The sequence below is a fragment of the Ochotona curzoniae genome, unplaced genomic scaffold, assembly GCF_017591425.1.
Source record: "Ochotona curzoniae isolate NIBS_2020 unplaced genomic scaffold, NIBS_Ocur_1.0 scaffold_4701, whole genome shotgun sequence".
NCBI lineage: Eukaryota > Metazoa > Chordata > Mammalia > Lagomorpha > Ochotonidae > Ochotona > Ochotona curzoniae.
Window position 1 is genome coordinate 81,189,604 of NW_024467122.1, and position 26,347 is coordinate 81,215,950.

The 26,347-nt window shown below is 63.0% G+C and overlaps 1 protein-coding gene across 1 annotated transcript; it reads left to right on the plus strand.

Moving 5' to 3' along the window:
* The first annotated feature begins 486 nt into the window (after positions 1–486).
* On the plus strand, positions 487–24,274 carry CSPG4 (chondroitin sulfate proteoglycan 4). Its single transcript, XM_040968475.1, has 10 exons — positions 487–580; positions 12,321–12,484; positions 12,942–16,487; positions 16,951–17,433; positions 17,538–17,714; positions 19,368–19,566; positions 19,647–19,781; positions 19,879–20,045; positions 22,021–22,204; positions 22,452–24,274. The coding sequence occupies exons 1-10, from the start codon at positions 487–489 to the stop codon at positions 24,272–24,274; spliced, it is 6,972 nt and encodes a 2,323-aa protein (XP_040824409.1).
* Positions 24,275–26,347: the final 2,073 nt, after the last annotated feature.

The window sequence follows — 26,347 nt, forward strand, 5'->3', positions numbered from 1 at the left end:
GGCTGGAGTCTGCCTGGACGGTGTTCCCCCTGCTCCCCATAGATAAAAGAGAAGAAGGGGTGCGCCAGCTCACGTTTCCTCCCGGGGCGGTCCCAGGAGTTTTGGAATCAGAACTTTTGCGGGTCCGGGCCCGTCTGGGACTTTGTCCCAAATTTCCAAGGTGGAGCCTGGTTAGGTCTGACGCAGCTTTGAGGGTGTCTCCCCCCCCAACACACACACACACACACACACACACAACCCCGCCCCGAGGCGCAGGAGCTCTTTAAGAAGGTCTGGGTGGGGGCGGACGCGGGAGGGAGTCCGGGTCTGAAACTCGAGCAAACCCGAGCGAGCGCGGGTGGCCGGCGCCCCGCCCCCGGTAGGTCCCGCGCGCCTTGGCCCGCCCGCCCCGCCCCGCGCCCCGGCCGCCGCGCTCGCCTCCTCTCGCACTCGGCCCCTCGGGCTCCTCGGCTCCGGCTGCAGCCCCGGTGCGCCCAGCCCGCCGCGATGCGCCCCAGCCCGCGGCCCGCGCCTCCGGCCCGCGCCCTGGCCCTGATCCTGGCTTTGACCTGGAGCCTGTGGGCCAGACCCTCAGCTGCAGGTGAGTGAGGGGAATAACGGTTTGGGGTGCGTTCCTCAGATGGGAAAGGAGGCCGAAGCCGATTCTCCCTCCCCAAATCAGAAGGATTCAGAGGGCGAAGTGTCTTCCTTCCTGCCTAGGGGATGTTCAGGAGTTTGATTCTGGAATGGACCCGGGACGCCCACCCTCTCGAGCTGTGGGGTCACAGGAGGTGGGCTGTCGAAGGCGTGGTTCCGCCCATTGGTAGTCTCAGATACCCAGTGGGGTCCACCAAAACCAGCGTGGGTGACCCAGTGGCAGTGGGAGGTGGCAACGCCCCAGCCAGCGGGAATGGGGGGAGTGGGGTGTAACTGAAGCGGGCAGTAGGAGGGAGCTGTCTGCCGCACCCTGTGTGGCACCAGCTCCCCACCCACCCAGGCCACCACCTTCTCACAGCTCTACCCTTCCCCGGGAAGCTCTCTCTGCCAACACATGTCCCACCTTTGCCCTGTGTGTCTCTGTCCTCTGAGAAGACCACAGGTGGGTGACAGTAAAGGCCCCCCAGGGACCCCTGCACCTCAGCATCCTGGCAGGTAGGGTTGGTGCAGCCCTGGGCAAACCCCTGCCATGCCTTTCTATTCCTGGCCTTGGGGTCTGGGCAGGGCAGAAAGACCCTAAGGGGTGCCAGGCTTGCCACCATCCTGGAGAAGACCATGTCTGGGGATGCCCTGGGTCAGTAGTCTTTTATCACCGTCCTCCAGGCCACACCCTACTGCCCCTCTGATGGGGAAACAGCCCACAAGGCCATCACAAGGTGCCTAGAAGGGAAGTGACTCAGGAGGGGGACCCCAACATATGGGGGTGAGTCACAGCCACTATCTGGGCTCCTGCCATGGGGACCTACTCTCCTCCATCTTAGGACTGGCTAAGGGGCATCTGTAGTGACCAGCAGGTGAGCCCGTGCAGCCCCCAGCCACTGCAGGGAGGGCATCATGGCCTTGGCCTTCCTTCGAGAGCCGCTCCCAAATGCCCTCTTACCAACAACAGTGTGTCCCAGCTGGGCACCAGACAGCCAGGGATGCACGGAAGCAGAGCGGGCTTTGGGAGGTGGCAGGGCGGGTAGAACTTGAACTCATTCAGGAGGAAAAGTTAACCCAAGCAGGGATGCCTGAGGCTGCCTGTAGAGTGTGTGGGGAGCAGGGCGTGGAATGGGGGGATGCTGAGTGGGACCTAACGGGGCCCTGGACCCAGGCAGGGGCTCTAAGCTGAGCTGGGCCATGGGGTTGACAGTTGAGATGGGAAGAACACAGCAGGGCTGGAAGGTGCCCATTGAACACGGGCTAGGAGAAGCCGTGGCTAGGCCAAACACGGCCACCTTACATGGAAGGCCACAGCCTGTGCCATGCTGGTGGGAGGCAGCCAAGGGCTTGCAAGTGGGATCATGGCATGCAGCCTGTGGGGTTCGTGGCGGTCAACCAGCATGTGCCTGAGGGAGGCTTTGGAAGTGGAGACAGGGCTGGGAGTAGCCTCTGGCCACCCACCTCTGTCACAACTCCTGGCCCAGCACCCTGGCCTAGTCTCTGCCCAGGGTGCCAGCTCCTGACCTGAGGTCACTTCTGCCTCTTTGGAAAGACCCCAGCCCCAAGGGTCCTCAAGTCTACACAAACCGGTTGAAACACTCGGGGTGCAGTCCTTGTGCATGGGACCACCTGCCCTGGGAGCTGCCTGGGTCACCGCCCCCCAAGAATGCAGATGGGCAAAGCAGAAGCAGCAGAAAGCCAGGGAAGAGTCTCCAGCTACCCACACCACACACACACATACACACGCACACACACACACACACACACTCACACTCCCTCCCAGGGGAGCTATGTCCTGTCCTCCCTCCTCCAGGCTTGGGCCAAGATGACAGGATGACAAATGCAACATCCAAGTCACCATAGTGGGCACTGTGAGAGCTCAGGCTCTTGAAGGACCCGCAGAGACCAGGCTGCAGTATGACTATAGCATGGAAGGCCCATGTGGGCACAGGGCAGGCACAGGAGGCCAGTGTGGTTCCCACCCCCTTTCCTGGCATGGCATGGCAGGGAGGGCTTATATGTCCACAGATGGGGGCTCAGAAGTTCAGAGGTCCATCCAGGGTGGGTCCTGCCACCTCCCAGGAAGGCTTGCTTCACCCCCGTGGTGCTGGGGACAGACTCCGCCTTGTGTTCACACTGGCATGCGTGTGCTGCCCCAGGCCTCGGATCCAGGGCAGGGGCTGAGGCCCTTGGCTCAGCCCACCCAGATTGTGGAAAACCCTCTCTAGGACCAAGCACAACAAGCCCCCTCCTCCAGTCTCCACCCCCGCCCCCGCCATCCTGCCCGCCCTGTACAGGCTGGACAAGAAGGGCCTTGTAATGCAGCCTGCTTGGGGGCCCAGCGGGTGAGGGGGGTGGGCTACACCAGGTGGGCCAAGCGGCTGGCGCTGGGTAGGAGGGGCACAGGGCACCATGCTGGAGTCCAAGGGAGGAAGTGTCGGGGCTGGGAACTGGGCGTGCTGCCCAGAGGGGGTGTTGGGGGAGGGGGACTTGGAAGTGGCCCTGAAGTGCAGGCAGGCGCACAGATGTGGGGTGCACAGCTGGGAGCAGGAGCCCCTAGTGGCTGCCACTTTGCTTCCGAGGACCAGGGGGAAGAAGCAAGCAGGATGACAACCCGGCAGGGACAGGGAGCTGGGGTGGCTGCCGGTACACCACTGGGCATTGTTAAAAGTCCCTGGAAAGGGAAATTGACAAAAGATTTGAAATCCATGCCTAGGTCAGAGCAGACTGTTCAGAAAGTTCATCAAAAATGAACAGTGAGAAAAAAAAACCTTCCCTCCGTTTCTCTGTGTCTTGGGATGCACCGTGGTGCCCAGTTCTATGGGTGAGGCCTCCCCGCAGGTGCAGGCTGAGGCTGGGTCCCACATGCACCCTCTGGGTGAGCCACTGTCACAGAGCCGTGGGGCTGATTTTCAGTCGAACTGAATGTGTGGGACCTGCTGCCGCACTGGGGTGGGGGCCATGTACAGTCTCCACTTCCCAGGGAGTAGTCAGAATAGCTCCTCCGAAGGAAGAAGTTAATAGGAGCTGGCCCCGAGTGCTTTGGTCTGTTGTCGCTACTCCCCAGCCTGGGTGCTGCTTTACCCCAGCTGCTGCTGCCTCGGGGTGCCATGCCTGCTCCTTCTTCACCCTCTGAGATGTATGTGGTCACAGCACTCCATTCAGAAAGCTTGGAGGTGTTGGGAATGCTGGCCCCTCGCCAAGCCATGCTGAGATCTCTGGAGTTCCTGGTGCTCCAGGCTGGGAGCCGGGACATCAGCCCTGCCCCCATTCACACACGTGTGTCTAGGTTGGGTTTTGGATAACATCAAGGCTTCTGACACTAAAAACTCATGTGGCCTCTTGGCTTTCAGTGGGCCAATGCCCAGGTCCCTGTAAGGTCTCCTTCCCCATAAAACAATGTCCCAGGTGTGGACAGAGACTCATGGTGTCAGTTGCACCCCTCTCCCTCTCCATCTCAAGGTGACCCTTGGCTCAGCTTGTCCCCCCAGGTGGTAGCCCCCGTTGGGGGAGGGGGGGCTTACTGCTTTAATGGCCCTGCCCTAGCCCTGAGTGGGGGCCTCAGGCCTCTCCGTGGGATATCCAACAGTTGTGTTGTGTACACACATATGCATGCACTGGCTGGGAGGGTGTCTGCCAGCAGCGCTAAGGGGAACCCCTCCTTTGGGGACACACAGCCAACCATCCCCCCCCCCTCGACGCCCCCAGCTCTATGGCCAGGATCAACCCATTCTCTAGGGATCCAGATGGGGGCCAGGGAGAAGAGACCAATTTCCGTTCCCACCTAGGAAGGGCTCCTTCCCGCCCACATCTCAGGAGGGGGTGGCTATAAATATCAGTGACCCCACGATGCTGATTCCCACGGCACATGCACCGCGCCCCGCCCCCTCCCCTCTGCACATTCGCCGCCGGCCAGCCCAGCTCTCCTGCCGCTGGACTCCGGCCAGGCGGGCCTTGGGCCCAGACACACACACGCACACACACATACACACGCACACACACACGTTCCCCACCCTGGCCGGGGAAAGAACGAATCACCCTTTTTAGGAGTCTCTAAATGGGAGCTCCCTTCCCAGCCCAGTGCTGCCCCCATTTCCGCCCTCTGCACCCTCAGCTGTCCGGGATCTGGGGGGCTAGCAGTGTGGCCTGCCCCTCACTGTAGTGAGCACAGAACAGATGCCTGGCTCATTTGTAGAGGTGGAGGTCCTCAAGCCCACCCTTTCCTTGCTCTGTACCAAGTCCTTGGTGGGAGGGGGCTGGGACCAGGCCAGCAACAGGAAATGGTTCAACTGCCAGTGCTGTCACAGGGCTGTCACCAGTGCTTCTGATAAGCTGTGGTAGTGGCTGCACCATGGGGAGCAGCTTGGGGATACCCCATGGCTGCTTGGGGATACCCCATACCTGTGTAGGGTTGGCAGGAGACAGCTGTAGAACAGGGACAGGTGGGGAGCCCTGAAAGTGGGGTGTGGCAGGGGTAGGGACAGGGACAAGCCACAGCAGGCTAAGGTCCCACCATGTGGAAGCCTTCCGCCATCCCCCGGGAAGACGCTGCTCCTCGGATGTGCTAATGGCATCCAGACCCTGCTGCCCCGTCGAGCTGCTGTGTCTAGGCATCTGGGGTGCATGTGCGTCTGTCTCCCGCCTGGGGCCCAGCTGAGAACATGTGGAGGCTGGGGGGTGGGCTGGTCTTCCAACACTGCCCAGATGTGTAAGGCCCTGAGCCCCGTGAGCAGCCCCCATAGGATCCTGTCATCTCCCAGGCTGAGCAGGAGCTGCGAGCCCCCACTGCTCACAGCAAGGTGGGCTGGGTCTGGTTCAGGCAGGGCACTAGGCCATGCTGACGCCTCCTGAAGCTCCCAAGGTTGGAAAACCGCTTCCCAAGGCTGGCCTCGAGCCCAGAGCTCTCCAAGGAGAGGGAGAGTGCGGCCAACTTCCAGTCCCCGCTCCCATCTTCCACCCCGGTCCCGGCCCCACCCTGCCAAAAATAACCCAGACCACCCCATCTTGTACCAGCTCAACCTACCCAGCCCCTTCAGAGCCAGTTGAGTCACCGCTTGGGACTGCTCTGTTTTTAACTGTCTGAGTCACCGGTGGTGGCAACTCTGGCTCTAGACACAGACTCCGGGCTGCAGGGGCCCTGGCCAGCTCCACCAAGGGGGTCTGAGTGGAGGCTCCCCGACTTGGCTGGTCCACATGGGTGCAGTCCTTCCCTGCTCCTGAGCCCAGAACACCTCTTCAGGGTAAGGGCTTCGCCCACTGTGACTGCAGGGTGCAGGAGGGGAGCCTGGCCTTCTGGGGAACCCACAGAGAGGCTGGACTCCTGCCCTCATATCCCCCATCCAGCACAGCCTCTCCCGCCAACCTTGTCAGCACAAACACTTGCCGTGGCCCCCACGTGCGCTGTGGCTGCTGTTCCTGCAGCTCGGGGGAGGGGGGCGCCCACCAGCTCCTCTCTCACTCACCGCTGTAGATTTATTCTATATCTCAAGCTCTATTTAAAACCCCCCTGTACTCCATCCCTCTCTTCCATCCTCCATCTCTCCCCCTCCCTCTCCCCCTCCCTCTCCCCCATCCCTCACTCCCCAATCCCTCTCCCCATCCCAACCCCATCCTACTCTCTCGCATCCCTCTCCCCAATCCCCCTCTCCCCCACCTCTCCCCCACACCCCCATCTCACCGCATCTCTCTCGCCCCATCCCCCTCTCGCATCCCTCTTCCCAATCCCTCTCTTCCGTCTCTCTTCCTCATCACCCTCTCTCCCCATTCATCTAATCCCATCCCTCTCTCCCCCCTCCCCATTCTTCTTGCCCACCCCTCTCCCTAATAGCTCTCCTATCCTTCTCTCCCCCATCCCCCTCTGTCCCATCCCTGGCTCCCCCATCCCTGTCTCCCATCCTTCTCTCCCCATCCCTGTCTCCCCATCCCCTCTTCCCTAGCCCTCTCCCATCTCTCTCCCCGCCCATTCTCCCCCATCACTATCTCTGTCTTGGTCTCTCTTCCCCCATCAGTCCCAGCGCTGCTCTGCAGTCCCCTGCCCTCCAGACCTTCTTCACCTCCACCCATTCCCTCTGGGTCTTGGGCCCAAGGGACCCATCAGGAGAGAAATTTTCCATGTCCCCTTTTCCCCTTAGTGCCCAGAGGCAGGCTGCATCCTGTGCTAGGGAATGTGGTTCTCACGACACTTCCTTGGGGGCTGCAGAAGCGGGTAGAGGATTTGGGACCGGCCCCACCCCCATCCAGCAGGAGCCTGCACAGCCTCAAAGCTCAGTGTCTCTGCCTGCGACTGCCGCCCTGCTATTAATAGGGCTCTGGCTCTATTTTCTTAAAACAAGCCCCAGGCTTGGTCACCAGGGCCAGGGCCACCCTCCACCCCTCCCCAGCCTTTATGTGCAGCCCCTGCCCTTAGCACTAAGCCCTGGAGGTCAGACAAGTTGGGTGGAGGCAGCTGGTAGATGCCTCTTCCTCTCCCTCCCCCAGGCAGGGTCCCATCCTTTTATCAGTCCAAGACTTCAAGGGACCTGTGGGCAGAGGTGACCTGCCTGGTGGGGGCAGGAGGAGAATGGAGAGGTTTGGTGGAGAACTGGACAGCTGGGTGGAGAAAATGTGGCTATCATAGGTGGAAGAGGACCCCAAGCCACTGAGTTAGGGTCCTGGGCAGGATGGAGTGAGAGGACTGGGGGTGCAGCTGGTCGTAGCAGTGGGTGCTAGGAGCAGCTCTGTGCTGGGTTAGCAGCAAGGCCAGGGAGGTACAGGTGGCAGGGCTGGGCCATACTCTAGCTAAGGCAGGAGGCTGCTCTGCAGGGCTGATGAAGTGGTGAGTTCTCCCTAAGCCCTGTAGTACCAGAGCCACTGCTGGGCCCCTCCACCTGACAGAAAGTTCCTCTAGCAGGCCAATGCCACCCCAACGGCTCTCTGCTCCCTGGTTGCCACCAAGGGCCTCCTTGGCTCCAGTGCCCTGGACCAGGGCAGAGGAGTGGAGGGGACATGGGCCCCATCCTCTGGGGTTTCTACCTGGGCTAGACCAACAGTGGCTCAACCCTACCCACAGTGGCTACTGCTAAGCTGGGCCGTGCTGGGCTGAGCCTGGCCAGGACCCAAATACTGTTGATGTTCCAAGCCAGAACACCACCCCCAAAACATGAGAAGATGGGGAGCAGCAGGAAAATAGAGGTACACAGCCCTGATGGAGTGTGTTACAGAGCTGGCTGGCGATCCCAACCCAAACATCTGCCTTAGATGGGGTACTCCCTGATCCAGTCTTCTCCAGGCTCCGTACCACCCCCTCCCCCAATCTGAGATAGGGGAACTGGGATAGGGTGCTGCCTGTGTGGGGCATAAGGCAGACTTCAGGTCCAGGGTACCATGCAGGCCGGCAGCCAGCAGCCGTGGCCTCCTCCCCTTCCTGCCCGGTTCATCCTCTTGCTGTCCCCCACACCCTATCATACCAGACCCCCAGTGGGAGCTGCAGGAGACTTGGGGTCGGGGAGAGCAGCAAAGGGCTCCCTGGCTAAGGAGAGGGCCTCCTGGGGGCAGCTGGACCACCCTTCACCCTGGAACCCCCAAGCCCCAAGGCTGGCACTGGGACCCATGACGAGGTGGCCCCTGAGGAAGATGGCTCCCTGTCTCAGCAGCCACAGAAAGCAGACATTTCTCTCTCCCACCTCCACCAACAGAGGCTCCCAGGGGACGGCGGGGGCGGGGAGTATATGAGTGTATTGCCGGCACGGCGCTCTCACACCCTCTGCACTGGAGCCAGCAGCAGATGCTCCACTTCCGATTTGCACGCAGCAGCCAAGCCCCCACTGCAGGCGTGCACACACACACACACACACACACACACACACACACATCATGCACACTGTATGCTCTCCCTCACTGCTCCCCAAGAAGCCCCCCTCCCCTAGGCCCTGGGGGGACTGCCCCGCCTGTGAAATGGGCATGCCCCACAGGGACCCCTGATAGGGCTGGGGTTTCCCACTCTTCCTCTTCTCTACCAGAAGCTCCACCCCGGTGAGAGAATGGGACCGCCGAGGTGAGGATGCCACAGCAGCTCCTGGGGCCGAGAAAGCAGGGACTGAAGGCGGGCTTGTAGGAAAGGGCCTGGAATTCCCCACCCTGCTCCCAGGCGGAGACTCAGAGGGCGGGGAAGCCCTTGGAGCTGCTCCCCTAGCTGCCGCCCCACCCTGCGCAGCCCAGGAGCCACAAAGGCCCCATTGAGCAGATCTGTGCCCTCCAGTCTGGGTGGACCCTGTGAGCTTCCTCCCGCTTCCTCTACGCCCAGACCTCAGGGCTGGGACACCCTAAAGACAGCTTTGGCCCAAGCTTACCCTACCCGTCCCTACACTGAGCACCACCTCTGGGCTACATTGCAGGCACAGGTGGCCCGAGGCACTGAGACCAGTGGCCGGGGTCAGGGTTGGGACTGGCAGTGTTGGCACTACTGTTCCTTGGGATGTTCTAGGACCTAATTCCTCTTTGCCAGCAGTCAGCTGGGTGTATGTGGGGGACATGGCTGGGGCTTTGGGGTCTGCTGGGGAAGGAGCAGGGGGACTCCTGGGTAGGTGGACATGGCTGGGAGGGGGCAGGCCTCCAGCGTGGTGCACAGGCCAGTCAGGCTGCCCCAGGGTGCAGTGGGCTAGTCCTCTTGCTGCTCCCCTCAGCTGTGCTCCCAGGCCTGGGGGTAGAGGCTATGGACAGTTTTCTTACAGGTACCAGGGGAGGGGAGCTGGCCTACAGTGTGGAGGGCCTTGGTGGGGCGGGGGAAGCTCAGGCTAGGCCACCCTAACTCCTGTACACCCCCCTGCCTTCTCCATGATTGAATGAATGAATGTGGGTCCCTGCTGCACCCCTTTCTCCCCTGCCCATCTCTCCTCCTCCATCCCAGGCACCCCCACCTCCCCAGGCACTGCCCAGCAGCTCTGACTCCCACACTTTTTCTCCCTTATAAAGTCAGGCAGCAGCAGACAGCCGGGAGTGCCCCTGCCACTGCCTCCCGTGACGCACGCCGGCTGCCCAGGCTCCCAGGAATGTGGCGGACACAGGCACCCAGGAACCCATCCGGTGTTCCCGGAGAGCCTGGAGGTACAGCAGCGCTCTGATGACGTTGCTCCCCTCGCTGGAGCCTCCATTTGTCCTGTTTGTCCGTTTGGGAGATGGAGGTGACCTGGCCCCTCCCCCCAGCTCCCAGGCTGGTCCTTAGGGGGCAGAGAGACCCAGCCTGCACCAGGGACCCTGGCGCTAAGAGCCAGATGGGGTTTGGGGAGATGGCTGGGCATCAGCCAGCTTGCCAAGCCCAGTCCCTGCCCGCTGCAGAGCGGGTTGCTGGGGACCTGGGCTTCAGCTGCCTATCCACCCAGAGAAGGGCCTGGGAGAGGGCGGGCTGCGGCTCTGTGAGTGCCTCATTCAGGGCAGGTGGGGCGGGAGCTGTGAGCACCTCATGGTGGGCACACCCCTCCAGGAACACTCAGCCCCTTTCACAGCGCCTGGAGTGGGGGGACTAGGACAGGCCCGAGCACAATTGCCGCTCTGTGCTGGCGGCTCCTGGCCCACACACGCGTGTGCACACACACACGGCTTTACACAAACCCAAGCCCCACTGCAGTAGCCACCCACATGCTCACCCACACACACAAACATACGTGTCCATTACCCTTGGGGGTACACCCCTCCCAACCCACCAGACTCTTCAGTCCACAGGGACATCCCGGACCAGCCGAAACACACATACCGGGCAGAAGGGGGATACTGGGCCCTCACTCCCAGCCCAGAGTCACCCACGTGGTTGCTGCGGGTCTGGGCTGGCATATGGATGAATCAGAAGAGCAGGTTGGGGATTTGGGGGAGCAAGTCAAACCCAACCCAGGTTGCTGCCTCCAGTTAGGCCACCAAGCCTTCCCCTCTGTCTCTCCCTGCCCCCACCCTGCCAGTTTCTCCCTTGGCCTCATCGCCCTCTTCTGGGACTTCCTGTTCCCTCCCTCGCCTCCTCTAAGAAGTCCCTTGGGATTGACTGCTGGCCCATTACTACTTTGCATGCTTCCTCTCCTTGCGAAGCCCCTCTCCCGCCATGCCTACCCCCCACCCTGGGATGATGGATTGTGGGTTCCCATACTGCAGCCCCCCAGAGCGCCTGTGCCGTCAGAGTTTCCAGCACCCTGGCCAGCGAGCAGCGGCTGCCCTGGCCTGCTTACCGCAGTAGCACAAGGCTGCCTGTGTGAGCCCCTCTGGCCCAGCCCCACAGGAAGCAGCAGGGCCCAGCCCCTCAATGGGCCCATTCAGACCCCAGCGGCTCTGGAAAGTACCTCTGCTTCCTGCCTCTCCCACCCTAGCCCAAACAGAGGGCTGCTGTCCCAACCAGGAGAGGCTGGGCCAGGTGGCTCAGTGGTTGGGGCAGCCATGTGTCAGCTACCCTGTGGATTTACCTGTGCCTATATGCAGCTGGGGGTGGGATGGGTTGGGGATGGGGCGGGACGGGGGGGAACATTACCTAGCTCTCAGGGTTCCTGGTGCTGGCTGCCTGGGCCGCTGCAGCCCACCTCATGGTGTCTCTGTCTTGGGGAGGGGGGTGGGTATGGATCCCACCCTGTGCTGTGGTCACGTGGGCCCCAACACCTGCACCCACCCACATGGCTTCCTGTTCTCACTGAATGCCTGCAGCACCCACCACAGGTTCTGGGATAGCCCGTGATGCTGGCCGCAGGAGTTAACAGCTCAGGCCAGGAGCAGCAGTCACCGGGCGCTATGGGCTGTCCTCAACGGGGACGGCTCTCTGACCCTTGTGATGGCCGGGGCTGGGTCAGGCTGGCTGGGAGCCAGCTCCTTGTGACCCGTAAATAGTCCGTCTCAGGGCCTGGGCTTGCAACAGGAGTGGGGGATGGAGTTGAGGCTTAGGGGAAGCCACCTGGACACGGAACATGGTGTAATCCTAGGCCATTCTGCAGCCTCCATACCTACCCAGGCCTGGCTGTTTCTGGGTAGAGTCCCAGCTCAGATCTCTGTAAGGGATGGATCAGGTCAGAGGTCAAGACTGCTTGACCGTGAGGTACCTGTGGGCAAACGTAGCTCCGGCCTGTAGCCCGGGCTCTCCTCGGCCTGCTCAGAAGCTCCCATGCACCCCATCATGGCAGTCTGCAGCCCCAGGTCCCCGGGGTTGGGGATTGGGGGGGACAGTGAGAACTCAGCTGTGTCATCTCTGGCTCCTGGGCTGCTGCTGGGACAATGGGACCGGATCTGGCCGCTCACTGGGGACTCTTAATAGCTTCGCAGCAGGAAGCAATAGCGGGACAAGGCAGGAAGTCTGACCTGCTGTGAGTCTCCATCTGGCCACATGGCAAAGAAGCTGCCACCCCCACACCCCTTGGAAGACAGCTGTGGGCCTGGCTGGGGGCACAGCGGGCATGGCCGGCTGCCCCTCCAGAAGCCCTGGCCAGTACTGACTGACCAGGAACCCTGCACTGGGTGTGCTGAGGGGGGACTGTGAGTGGGATGGGCCGGAGTTGAGGTGATTCCCCAGGAGCCTGGGAGGTGGAGGTCTAAGCTGCTGGGGATTTCTGGGTGGAGTCTGGGTTGGATATAAGGCAAGGCTGGCATCCAGCTGATGTGGCCAAGTGGCCAGGTGTGAGAAAGCCATGACAGTGCCCGGCGTGGGGCCTCTCACCTCTTGCAGCTTGAGCTTGTGCCTTGACCACAGCCCCTTCCCCTCACAGCCTCCTTCTTTGGCGAGAATCACCTGGAGGTGCCTGTGGCCACGGCTCTGACTGACATCCACCTGCAGCTGCGCTTCTCCACGGCCCAGCCCGAGGCTCTGCTGGTGCTGGCGGCTGGCCAGGCTGACCACCTCCTGCTGCAACTGCATGCCAGCCGCCTGCAGGTCAGTCATTGCCCGCCCCCCTCCTCCATACACACACCTCCCGGGCCAGGCATGGAAGCCCTTCTCTCCTTTGAGTGGTGACTGTGCGACTTCATGCGGGTCACGGGCAGGGTCTCAAGTTCTCCACTGTCAGCAGCTGGGCAGCAGCACTCCAGTCCCTCATATGCTGTCCCCTGCCCATCGGCCCCCCGTCCCGGCCCTTGGGTGCCCGCCCCCTGCACTGCCTCAAACTCCGGCCACCGAAATTTCAAAGGAAACCTACCCAACTTGGCACCTGCTGCCGCCATTACTCCTTGTTGCCACCAGGGGTCACTGTTGGATACAGCCAGGTACAGCCTGGCATGATGGTGCTGAGCCAGGTCCCATTTGCCAGGGGAGGTTCCCACCCTTGTGTAGGGACAGTGATGGGTTCAGAATGCTGTGCCCACCCACCTTTGCACCCTCTGTCTCCCCTCAGGTCAGACTCGTCCTAGGCCGGGAGGAACGGAGGCTGCAGACCCCAGCTGAGCCACTGCTGAGCGACTCCATGCCCCACGCAGTGGTACTAGTCATTTCTGGCCAGTGGGCCACACTGTCCGTTGACGGCCTTCTGAACACCTCAGCCCCCGTGCCCGGAGCCCCCATGGAGGTCCCCTATGGGCTGTTTGTGGGGGGCATCGGCAGCCTGAACTTACCCTATCTGCTGGGAGCCAGCCGGCCCCTGCGCGGATGCCTGCATGAGGCCACCCTCAATGGCCGCAGCCTCCTGCGGCCGCTGACCCCAGATGTGGCGGAGGGATGCGCTGAGGAGTTCTCTGCAGGCGACGATGTGGCATTGGGCTTCTCAGGGCTCCGCTCACTGGCAGCCTTCCCCGCCTTGAGCACACAGGAGGTAGGCAGCCTGGAGTTTACACTGATTACACGCAGCCGCCAGGCACCGCTGGCCTTCCAGGCAGGGGGCCAGCCGGGCGAGTTCATCTATGTGGACATATTCGAGGGCCACCTGCGTGCTGTGGTGGAGAGGAGCCAGGGCACCGTGCTGCTGCACAACAGCGTGCCTGTGGCCGACGGGCAGCCCCATGAGGTGGCTGTGCGCCTGGATGCCCAGCGGCTTGAGATCTCTGTGGACCAGTACCCCACACGCACCTCCAACCGTGGGGCACACAACTACCTGGAGCCCCGCGGATACCTTCTCCTTGGAGGGCTGGACGCCGAGGCCTCTTGGCTCCTGCAGGAGCACCGCCTGGGCTTGGCACCCGGCACGGCCAACACCTCCCTGCTGGGCTGCCTGGAAGACCTCAGCCTCAATGGCCAGCGGCATGGGCTGCGAGAGGCCCTGCTCACCCGTGGCATGGCAGCCGGCTGCAGACTGGATGAGGAGGAGTATGAAGAGGATGCCTATGGCCCCTACGAGGAGGCCCTGTCCACCTTGGCCCCTGAGGCCTGGCCGTCTGTGGAGCTGCCGGAGCCGTGTGCACCAGAGCTGGGGCTGCCTGCCGTGTTCAGCAACTTCACCCAGCTGCTGACCGTGAGCCCGCTGGTGGTGGCCGAGGGGGGCACAGCATGGCTCGAGTGGCGCCACCTGCAGCCCACACTGGACCTGACCGAGGCTGACCTGCGCAAGTCACAGGTGTTGTTCAGCGTGAGCCGAGGCCCGCGGCACGGTGAACTGGAGCTGGACATCCCCGGTGCGCAGGCACGGAAGATGTTCACACTCCTGGACGTGGTGAACCGCAAGGTCCGCTACTTGCACAACGGCGCCGAGGAGCCGGCCGACCAGCTGGTGCTGGAGGCGTCCGTGACAGCAGCGCGGGCGCCCGTGCCCTCCTGTCTGCGCAGGGGCCAAACCTACCTGCTGCCGGTCCGCGTGCACCCGGTCAACGACCCGCCGCGTGTCATCTTCCCGCACGGCAACCTCATGGTGCTCCTGGAGCACACTCAGAAGCCACTGGGGCCCGACATCTTCCAGGCCTACGACCCGGACTCGACCTGCGACGCCCTCACCTTCCAGCTCCTGGGTGCCTCTGCCGGTCTGCCCGTGGAGCGCCGGGACGAGCCAGGCCAGCCGACCTTGGAGTTCTCCTGCCGCGAGCTGGAGGCGGGCAGCGTGGTCTACGCGCACCGCGGCGGCCCCGCGCGGGACCTTACATTGCGCGTCAGCGACGGGCTGCAGGCCAGCGTGCCGGCCACGCTGAAGGTGGTGGCCGTGCGGCCAGCCATCCGCGTGCGCCACAGCACCGGGCTGCACGTGGCGCAGGGTTCAGCCGCGCCCATCCTGCCTGCCAACCTGTCGGTGGAGACCAACGCGGTGGGGCAGGACGTGAGCGTGCTGTTCCGCGTCACGGGTTCCCTGCGGCTTGGGGAGGTACAGAAGCAGGGCGCGGGTGGCGTGGAGGGCTCCGAGTGGTGGGCCACGCAAGCATTCCACCAGCGCGACGTGGAGCAGGGCCGTGTGCGCTACCTGAGCACCGACCCACAGCGGCACGGCTCGGACACGGTCGAAGACCTGGCCCTGGAGGTGCAGGTGGGCCAGGAGACGCTCAGCAACCTGTCCTTCCCCGTGACCGTGCAGCGCGCACGGGTGTGGATGCGGCGGCTGGAACCACTGCACACGCACAACATGCGGCAGGAGGCCCTCACTGAGTCGCACCTGGAAGCCGCCCTGGAGGAGGGGGGCCCGAGCCCCGCCACCTTCCACTACGAGGTAGTCCAGGCTCCCAAGAAGGGAAACCTCGAGCTGCGGGGCAGCCGGTTGTCAGACGGGCAGGGCTTCACCCAGGACGACGTGCAGGCGGGCCGCATGACCTACACCGCCACGGCACGTGTCTCAGAAGCCGTGGAGGACTCCTTCCGCTTCCGCGTCACGGCTGCGCCCCACTTCTCCCCACTCTACACCTTCCGCATCCACATTGGCGGGGACCCGGACGCACCGGTGCTCACCAACAGCCTGCTGTCGGTGCCCGAGGGTGGGGAGGCTGTGCTGTCAGCCACGCACCTGTTCGTCAAGAGCCTCAACAGCGCCAGCTACCTCTACGAGGTCATGGAGCCACCGCGCCACGGCAGGCTGGCGTGGCGCGGGACCTCAGGCACCCCTACCTCCGTGATGTCCTTCACCAACGACGACCTGCTGCACGGCCGCCTGGTCTACCAGCACGACGGCTCGGAGAGCACCGAGGACGACGTGCCATTCGTGGCCACCCGGCAGGGCGAGGGCAGCAGCGACGTGGCGTGGGAGGAGGTGCGTGGCGTCCTGCGCGTGGCTGTGCAGCCCGTGAATGACCACGCGCCTGTGCAGACGGTGAGCCGGGTGTTCCACGTGGCCCGCGGCGGGCAGCGGCTGCTGACCACGGACGACGTGGCCTTCAGCGACGCCGACTCGGGCTTCACGGACGCGCAGCTGGTGCTGACACGCAAGGACCTGCTGTTCGGCAACATCGTGGCGGTGGAGGAGCCCGCGCGGCCCATCTACCGCTTCACCCAGGAGGACCTGCACAAGAGGCGCGTCCTGTTTGTGCACTCGGGCGCCGACCACGGCTGGCTGCAGCTGCAGGTGTCGGACGGGCAGCACCAGACCACGGCCGTGCTGGAGGTCCAGGCCTCGGAGCCCTACCTGCGTGTGGCCAACGGCTCAGGCCTCGTAGTGCCTCAGGGCGGCCAGGGCACCATCGACACAGCTGTGCTCCCGCTGGACACCAACCTAGACATCCGCAGCGGGGACGAGGTCCACTACCTGGTCACGGGAGGCCCACGCTGGGGGCAGCTGCTGCGGGCCGGTCAGCCTGCGGGGGTCTTCTCCCAGCAGGACCTGCTGGCCGGGGCCGTGGTCTACAGCCATAACGGCAGCAGCCTCAGCTCCCGCGACAGCCTGGCGCTCTCGGTGGAGTCAGGGGCGGTGCGGGCGGATGCCACCCTGCAAGTGACCATCGCCCTGGAGAGGCCGCCGCCCCCTCTGCAGCTGCTGCGGCACCGCAAGATCTACGTCTTCCAGGGGGAGACCACCCCGATCCCCCGCGAGCGGCTGGCGGTGAGAGCTGGGGGAGCTTGGGGACAGAGGTGGCCACACTGCCCCCCAGGATTTAGGGGGTGAGGGTGGGAGCCCGGACAGAGTGGGGTGCTGGGCCAAGGCGCAGAACTGGGGGGACACGAGTTGGCACGTGGAGTCCAAGCGGGCGCCTCTGAGGAGGGCTGCGGGCGCCCTCGTGTGGTCACAGGTGGTAACAGCAGAGGGGTGTGTGTGTGTGTGTGTGTGTGTGTCTGGGTAGGTGTGTGTGTGTGTCTGGGTAGGTGTGTGTGTGTGTGTCTGGGTAGGTGTGACTGAGTCCATGGCTGTGCCTCGGGCATGTGCCACCCCCCCCCGTGTCTGTGTGGGTGGCTGGGTGCGAACATTGTGTGTGTCTGCATGTGAGAGCCCCAGTGCAGGCAGCGAGGGGCACGCGGACACAGCCTGTGGCTCCTCCGTGAGTCCCCGTGGCCCTGTGTCCCCCCAGGCAGCCCAGGAGGCAGTGGCACCAGCAGACATCCTGTTCACCGTGAAGAGCCCCCCACAGGCGGGCTACCTGGTACAAGTGCCGAGTGACGGTGCAGCGGCCAGGCTGCCCAGCCCGGAGCCCGTGCGCAGCTTCTCCCAGGACACGGTGGATGCGGGCCACATCCTGTACATGCACGCTCGCCCCGACGTCTGGAGCGACGCCTTCTCCGTGGACGTAACCTCAGGCCTGGGCGCCCCACTGGAGGGCGTCCGTGTGGAGCTGGAGGTGCTGCCCACGACCATCCCACTGGTTGCGGAAAACTTCAGCGTCCCCGAGGGTGGCACCGGCACCCTGGCCCCTCCGCTGCTCCGCATCTCGGGACCCTACTTCCCCTCGGTGCCCAGCCTCCACCTGCAGGTGCTGGAGCCGCCGCAACATGGGATGCTGCAGAGGGAGGGGCGGCCTCTGCAGGGGCGCCCGGCCACCTTCTCCTGGAGAGAGGTGCGTGGTCCCTTCTCCCCCGGGGTCCAGGATATGCCAAACACAGGGTGGGAAGGGTCTGGGCCTGAGCCCCTTAGTGAGTCCCGGGCCCCATCCTGCCGCAGGTGGAGGAGCAGCGGATCCGCTACCTGCATGACGGCAGCGAGACCCTGGCCGACAGCTTCGTCCTAGTAGCTAATGCCTCAGAGCTGGGCCGGCAGAGCCAACCTGTGACCTTAGCCATCAACATTCTACCAGTTAATGACCAGCCTCCCATCGTTGCCACCAACACGGGCCTGCAGGTGAGCACACCCTCCTCCTACCCTAGAAGCCAAAAGAAAGAAATATCTGTTTATCTAGAAATTAGTTATGGGCCCAATGCAGTAGCCTAGTGGCTAAAGTCCTCACCTTGCATTCACCGGGATCCCATATGGGCACCAGTTCTAATCCAGGCAGCCCCACTTCCCATCCAACTCCCTGCTTGTGGCCTGAGAAAGCAGTCAAGGACCGCCCAAAACCTTGGGCCTCATGTGAGACCCAGAAGAGCTCCAGGCTCCTGGCTTCGGATTGGCTCAGCTCTAGTCGTTTTGGCCGTTTGGGGAGTAAACCATTGGACAAAGATCTTCCTCTCTGTCTCTCCTCTGTATATCTGCCTTTCCAATAAAACAAATAGAATCTTTAAAAAAAAAAAAGAAAGAAAATCAGAATTATACATACCGAAAGAAGCAAAGAGATCTTCCATCCGCCATTCCCTGCCCAGATGGCCGGCACCAGGCCAGGCTGAAGCCAGGAGCTCCTTCCGGGTCTCCTCGTAAGGCCGCAGGAGCCCAAGTACTTGGACCATCTTCCGCTGCTTTCCCCGGCACGTGACCAGGGAGCTGAGTGGGAAACACGTTTCTGACGAGCTTTTTAAGGCCCTGCTCCCCACAAGCAGTGGGCCCATGTGGCAGAGAGAGGAGCCGAGGCCCAGACAGGGCCCAGAAACCCTCTGTGCTCAGAAGAGTGGCTGCTGGGGTTGCTCAGCTGTACAGTCAGAGGCTTAGCCTGTCGTGCCACAGTGCCAGTTCCACGCATTTCTTACTCAGTCGTATTTTTCTTTGTAATTTGTTTGTTTGTTTTTAGAAAACCATCTATGTACTTATTTATGTAAAAGTAAAGCGATAAAGTCAAGGATGGAGAAAGAGGGAGGGAGGGAGGATGTTCTTCCATCTGCCAATTCACTCCCCAGATACCTGTGGCATCCTAAGCTGAGAGACGGGAACTCGGGTCTCCCCTCCACCCCCCACCCACTGCTCTGGGTGGGACCAGACAAGGACCCTTGGAGCTGTCACCTGTTGCCTCCCAGGCACCTAAGGAGGGAGCTAGAATCAGAAGTAGAGGAGGTAGGACTGGAACTGGCACTTCCAACGGAGGCCTAAACCCACCGCACCACGACACTGTGTCCTGCCTTAGCACGGGTTTGCAAATGGCAGTCCAGCAGCGGAGCTGGGACCCAGGAGGAACCTCAGCCAGGCCTGCTGCTGTGTGACCGCGCGGCCACCAGAGGGTGCGCTCTGCCCATGATTCCTCTCAGAGCTCAGGGCCCACCACTGAAGCCCAGTCCTTGTGCCTTGTCCCTTCCCAGTGCCCTCCCAGGAACCGCCCCTCTACACGCTGCCCACAGCGCACTGACCCTGCTGGGCATGAGAGCTGGAAATACCTGCTGTTCGTCCCCCGGGCTAGGGGCTGCAGGCAGAGGGCCAGCCACAGGCTCTGGGCTCCATGCCCCGCTTGGGGTTCCTTGAGCCAGCAGGGGTCACCACCCCACAGCATGTGGCCCCTGGGGGTCTGAGGAGGACAGAACACAACCCAAGGCCTCGGAGGACAAATGGGCTGAGGTGTGAAGAGGACAGGGCGTGAGCTTAGGGGACGGGCGGGGTGAGCGAATAGAGAACGTGTGTGTCCTGTGTCTCCAGATGTGGGAGGGCGCCGCTGTGCCCATCCCTGCGGAGGCCCTGCGAGGCACGGACGGCGACTCGGCGCCCCAGGACCTGGTCTACACCATTGAGCAGCCCAGCAATGGGCGGGTGGTGCTGCGGACAGCCCCAGCCATGGAGGTTCGAAGCTTTTCACAGGCGCAGCTGGACGCCGGGCTGGTGTTGTTCTCACACACAGGTGTGTACTGGCACCCCTAACGGGTGAGGGTGTGACGTGCCAGCTAGGGCAGCTGGGACCCAATCCACCCCTGCCCGCAGGAGCCCTGGACGGCGGCTTCCACTTTTCCCTGTCGGACGGCCAGCACGTCTCCTCCAGACACTTTTTCCGAGTGATGGCGCGGAAGCAGGTGCTTCTCTCGTTGGACGGCAGCCGCACGATGACTGTGTGCCCAGGTGAGTCCACCCAGCACCCTCTGTGTGCTGGTGACCAGTGGGCCCATGGGCTGGCTCCAGTCAGAGGCTGACCACTGTCTCCTCTTGCCCCCGGCAGGCTCGGTCCAGGCGCTCAGCAGCCAGAGCCTCCGGGCTAGCTCCAGCGCTGGCACCGACCCCCACACACTGCTCTACCAGGTGCTGGCGGGCCCTAGGCTGGGCCAGCTGCTCCACTCGCGGCGGGACAGCATCCAGGAGGCCCTGGGGAACTTCACACAGGCTGAGGTAAGGGCAAGACCGCTGGCCAGGCAGGGGATGGAGCAGGAGGCTGAAGGTGCTGGCAGCTCCTCGGTCACTGAGGTGTGTGTCTGAGCCCAGTCGGGGCAGGAGCCAAGGACAAGCAGAGCAGACAGACAGACAGAGCCAGGCTTGGGTGGAGCCGTGCGCTGTGGCAGCTGCAGGGCACAGCTGTTCTAGGACCCACCAGAGGCCAGAGGAGGCAGGAGCCCCCAGCTCAGGGTACAAGCACACTGCAGGGCTCTAGGGCTCTGTGCCAGCAGAGGGCGTTGCAGAGTGCATCACCATGGGTGGGAGGGGGTGGAACCTGCGCTGCCCTCACAGAACATCTGGTGCACCTGCCGGGAGCTGGGGATGGTGGGATGGTGCACCTGCCAGGAGCTGGGGATGGTGGGATGGTGCAGCTGCCGGGAGCTACAGCTCTGTGCTGCTCCTCAGGAGGGCAGAGTCTACTCACAGCTCCTTCCCATACCCTCCCCCTACAGACCTCCCAGCACCCTGTTAACAGGCACTCCACCCTGCCTGTTTTCTCCCATCTCCTGGAACCCCCACATCCCCTCCCCACCGTGACTTGAGCTAGACCACGCCCTCTCGTAGCCTTCAGCTTCCCTCAATCCCCACCCTCCCACACACACACCCCGCCACTGGGGTTAACCCAAACTGGCCCAGAGCCAGCCAGCCACATGAAGGACTGGTGTGTGGCCACCAGAGGCCGCGCTGCCGGAGCCACCCAAGAGGCTGAGGGCTGAGCTAAGGCCACGTGGCAGCTGAGGGAGGAGAGGCAGGCCGGCATGGGGTGGCGTACTCAGGCCCTGCTGTCCCCAGGTGGCATTGTTGAGAGCCCGTGGGCAGTGGGGGTCAGAACAAGACCAGGTGCCTGTCACCTGCTGACACTGCTTGCTCCCTGGAGCTCAGGGACACACCTCACCCAGGTCCTTCCTGAGTGCAGCCACCCTACCCTTGAGCCAGAAGTGACCACTGCCAGTCCCTTGGGTCCCATCAGGCCCCGCACATGCTTGTACCGCACCCAGCCTGCGATGTCCTAGAATTCCCTGTCCGCATAGACCTGTGGGAGACATTACAGAGACCTGTGTCCAGTTTCTTAAAGGGCCTGCATTCCTTCCCACAGCTGGGGGCTGAAAGCAGTGTCTGGCCCTCTTCCCCTCCTCTCTGGGCAGGGTCCCCCCTCAGCCCAGCTCGGCCCCATTTCTGCCCAGGCCCTACACCCCTGGATTATTTTTTAAAGATTTATTTGTTATTTGGAAAGCAGAGTGAATGTGTGTAGGAGAGAGCTCTTCCGTCCACTGGTTCACTCTCCCACGCAGGTGCGGGGATCTGAGCAATGGGTCTACTCTCCACTGCTTTCCCAGGTGCATGAGCAAGGAGCTGGATCAGAAGTGGAGTGGCCTGGAATCGAACTGGTGCCCATAGGGGATGCCGGCATCGCAGGCGGTGATTTAGCCCACTGCACTGCATTCCCAGGCCCTCTGTTTCCCTAGAGGCTGATCCCTGCTCCGCAGCTTACCCCAGAGCCCCTCTCACGCCGAGAGCCTGTTCTGTTTCCATTCCCTAGGACACAAGTCCTATTTTTCTGAAAGGCAAATGAGAGCCACCTAGGGCACGAGGGCAGTGCATAGCCATGAGGAGGGACGCGTTGACTGCCTGGAGGAACAGCCACATGGTCCAGCCATGGGTCAGGAATCACCAAGGCCACTGCAGGCTGTGGGTGGGACAGTGCCCAAGCCCTCCTCCATAGGGAAGCCAGGCTGGGCTGGTGTTAGAAGCTAGAGGAGCAGGGTGCAACCCAATGCCGAGCAGCAAGGGCGGGCTTCCCATGAGAGCCCAGAGAGCCCTGAACCAGGGCAGGAAGAGCTTGCCGGGAGACCCGGGTCCCACGACCCTGGCAGGGTCCCACACCCAGATGCTGGCACCGCACACACCCAGCGCTGGCGTCTCCCTTCAGGTGTACGCCGGCGAGGTACTGTATGAACACGCGATGCCCCCAGAGCCCTTCTGGGAGGCCCAGGACACACTGGAGCTCCGGCTGTCCTCACCGCCTGCCCCTGATGTGACCACCACCCTCACAGTGACTGTATCATTTGAAGCCCCCTGTCCTCAGCGTGCCAGCCGCCTCTGGAAGAATGAAGGTGACCGCTGGCATGAGCTGGCAGGGCTAAGGGGGTGGCAGAGGGCAAGGGGGAAGGGCCAGTGTCAGCAGCTCCCAGGCCCAGGGAAGGCAGATGCTGGAGGCCTGGAGCTTGGAGTTGGGGTCCTGAGCCCCACCCTGGAATGCCTGGTGTGTGTGGGGGGTGGGGTGCCCAGGCTTGCCCCACACTCCCTTACCTGTTCTCGCTTGGGCTGGCTACTCCTTCACAGCCTGTCTTTCACTTCCAGGGCTCTGGGTTCCCGAGGGCCAGCAGGCCAGGATCACGGTGGCCTCCCTAGACGCGTCCAACTTCCTAGCCAGCGTTCCATCGCCCCAGCGTCCCCAGCACGACGTGCTTTTCCAGGTCACGCAGTTCCCCACCCGGGGCCAGCTCCTGGTGGCTGAGGAGCCCCTCCATGCTGGGCGACCTCACTTCTTGCAGTCCGACCTGGCCTCGGGGCAGCTGGTGTATGCCCACGGAGGTGGGGGCACGCGGCAGGACAGTTTCCGCTTCCGCGCACACCTGCAGGGGCCTGCGGGGTCAGTCGTGGCCGGACCGCACACCTCAGAGGCTTTCCCCATCACCGTGCGCGATGTCAATGAGCGGCCGCCCCAGCCGCAGGCCTCCCTGCCGCTGCGCCTCCCCCGTGGGTCCCGAGCCCCCATCACCAGGGCCCAGCTGAGTGTGGTGGACCCGGACTCAGCACCCGGCGAGGTGGAGTACTTCGTGCAGCGAGCACCGCGCAATGGTTTCTTGAGCCTGGTGGGGGCAGACCCGGGGCCGGTGACCCACTTCACGCAGGCAGATGTGGACGCGGGGCGTCTGGTCTTCATCGCCAACGGGAGCAGCGTGGCCGGGGTGTTCCAGCTGAGCGTGTCAGACGGGGCCAGCCCGCCCTTGCCTGTGTCCCTGGCCGTGGAGGTGTTGCCCTCCGCCATCAGGGTGCACGTGCAGGCACCCCTGGAGGTGCCCCAGGCCCTGGGTAGGGCCGCCCTCAGCCCCCAGCAGCTGCGCGTTGTATCTGACCGCGAGGAGCCAGACGCCACCTACTCCCTCACCCAGGGGCCACAGCATGGGCACCTGCTGGTGAGCGGCCAACCAGCCTTGGCCTTCAGCCAGCGCCAGGTGGACCAGGGGGATGTGGTCTTTGCGTTCACCAACTTTTCCTCTTCCCATGACCGCTTCGGGGTCCTGGCCCAGGCCAGGGGCGTGAATGCATCCGCCATCGTGAATGTGACCGTGAGGGCGCTGCTGCGCATGGGGGCAGCTGGGCCATGGCCACAGGGGGCTACCGTGCGCCTGGATCCCAATGTGCTAGATGCCAGCGAGCTGGCCAACCGCACAGGCAGCGTGCCCCGCTTCCGGCTCCTGACGGGGCCTCAGCTCGGCCGCGTTGTGCGTGTGCCACAGGCCAGGACAGAGTCCAAGGGCAATGAGCTAGTGGAGCAGTTCACGCAACAGGACCTTCAAGATGGGCGTCTGGGGCTGGAGATTGGCAAGTCCCCCGGCCCCATGGACGACAACCTCACACTGGAGCTGTGGGCCCAGGGCGTGCCACCTGCCGTCGCCTCGCTGGCCTTCGCCACTGAGCCTTATGACTCAGCCCGGCCGTATGGCGTGGCTCTGCTTCGGATCCCTGAGGCTGCCCAAACAGATGCAGGGGAGCTGGGCGGCGTGACCCCCACGGGCAAGCCGGATCCCACAGCATCCAACCCGGCACCCGCAGTGGCCCGTGGTGGCTTCCTCGATTTTGTGGAGAACAACATGTTCAGCGTCATCATCCCGCTGTGTCTGATCCTGCTGCTGCTGGCGCTCCTCCTGCCGCTGCTCTTCTACCTCCGCAAACGCAACAAGACCGGCAAGCACCACGTCCAGGTCCTTGCCGCTAAGCCCCGCAACGGCCTGGCCGGAGACACCGAGACTTTCCGCAAGGTGGAGCCAGGCCAGGCCATCCCACTCACGGCCGTGCCGGGACAGGGGCCCCCACCCGGGGGCCAGCCAGACCCGGAGCTGCTACAATTCTGCCGGACACCCAACCCTGCCCTCAAGAATGGCCAGTACTGGGTGTGAGGCTTGACTGGGCCCTGATACTGACCAGGCTGGGAACGGGTGACTCCAGGCCCCAGCACTCCCATGCTCTGGCACAGTCTGAGCACCCCCAGACTGGGAGAGATTACAGACACTGTGCATGGAGGGTGCTGGGGGGTTCCCCGGGAGTGCTGGGTGGAACCAAGTCCAGCACTGCAATCTCTCTGGCTTCACACCAAACCTGGAGAAACAGCAGGGGCTTCGGTCAGAAAGCGGCTTCAACCCAGACCCACACCCTGGGACTGGTAGGGGTCGTCCAAACCGGGGTGACTTCCTCAATGGTCAGGACTCGGGGTCCCGGGTGTGGGACCTGGTGTAAGTCATACACGGGTGAGGAGGAGACAGCATGCTAGGGAGGGGGAAGAGGCAGGAGGCATTCCCGGGCTGTCCCAGCCAGCCCAGAATACACACAGGAAAGCTGCGCCTCTCCAGGGGCTAAGCCAATAGAATAATATGTTGAGGGCAGGTGGGAGGGTTGCTGTGGCTGGGCTCACTTAAGGGAGTTGCCGGGGAGCTAACTGGTGCTGAGCTAGCCAGGACTACACGAGCCCAGGACCCCGCCTGGGTGGGTGCATGGCCCTGGAGCAGCCAGGCGAGGAGTGTGGAGGGGCCCAGACCAGGGTAGAGTCTGTTCTTGCCTGTGGACTGTGGGACCTGGATTAATGGTGCTTTGGCAGCTCTAGCCAGCAACACGGTGTTTGTGTGTCCCCCGGTCCATGTCTGTGTCGCCTGTCGCTTCAGCTGGCTGGGTGGACCAAAGCAGGCAGGCTCCTGAGTCACCGTTGGAGGAGGAGCTGGAATGGGCAGGTGCATGGTGTTTCAGGGTAGAGGGGGTGGGGTACAGCCCTTGAGTACAGCATGGAGCCTGGATCCTCCACATGGAGCTTCAGAGGCGAGTAAAACATGAACGCTGCCAGCCACGGTTTCTTTTCTTCATCTGAGCGTGTTGGGTTCCATGGCCTATCCCTCTCGCTGCTGTCATGGCGGCTGGAGCAGTAAAAGCTGGTGGGGTGGTGGGGGTGCTGCCCCTGTGTCCAGGGGGCAACCTCTGCCGGTCTCTGCACCACCTGCTAACCCCAGCCAGCAAAAGGGTGCTTCTGCCAGAGCATCTTCCGGGAGCTCAGCATTTAGCCTGGATTTAGAGTTGAGTTCTGAGACCCCGGCCACCTCCACAGTTGTTCCACCCAGGCCTGGGGGTGGCAGAGATGGATCCCTGAGCTCAAAAGGAGGTTGAAACCATTGTTGATGGAAGAGAAATGTGACATGCTGTTGGAGGGGGATGTTGCCAGGGCAGCCAGGACCAAAGTGCCCTCTTCCCTGGGCTCTGTAACTGCAGGGAGTCTCTGCTGCCCAGCCAGTGTGGGGTGTCTCCACTGATGCTCCTTCGAGACTCAGCTCCTTCCTGCACTGAATTCTACAACAGGAAACAAGCTGGGGTCACCCATGACAGGCACACACACATGCACCCCTACCAGAGGCAGGCAGAGCTAGCTCTGCAGCCCAGCAACAGGTGCGTGGATGCAGCATTCAGACCTGGGGAAATGCTTGCCCCTACCCATCCTAAGAGGCCCCAGGTCCAGGGGTCTACAAGCCTAGCCACTCAGGCAGCCCCAGGCCAGCTTCACCTGGAGGCCCCTGCAGGGGTTTGGGGGCACCCGTGCCCCTGATGTGTAATCGAGATGAGCGCACAGACTGGCCAGGCTGGATCCTGCTTCGTCTCGGGTTTCCCCTGGAGACAGACTGCACACTCTTTCCTCTGTCTCCTGGCCCGCCCTGCCCCCAGTGCCTGGCACAGGCTGGCACAGTCCCGACTCAGAGGAGCCTGGGCTGGCACCAGGGCACGTGTCAGTAGCTCCATCAGGACCTACGGGAGGGCCTTGTCCCCGACACACCCCTGTAGGGGGCTGCAGACTGGCATCGTTGCTGTGCCCGCAAGGCTGGCGCCTCGTGAGCGGCCTGTGAATGGGCACTGCTGCAGCTACACACTCAGCGTGTGCACGCATTTACATTTAAGAACACAGTGCACACTCTTCAGGCCTGCAACAGACATACCTC

Bases quoted from the DNA above. Each gene is read 5' to 3' on its own strand.
- CSPG4 (XM_040968475.1), top strand. From the start codon at position 487: ATGCGCCCCAGCCCGCGGCCCGCGCCTCCGGCCCGCGCCCTGGCCCTG. The intron at 581-12,320 runs GTGAGTGAGGGG...TTCCCCTCACAG, and splicing joins GGCCAGACCCTCAGCTGCAG to CCTCCTTCTTTGGCGAGAAT. The intron at 20,046-22,020 runs GTAAGGGCAAGA...GTCTCCCTTCAG, and splicing joins GGAACTTCACACAGGCTGAG to GTGTACGCCGGCGAGGTACT.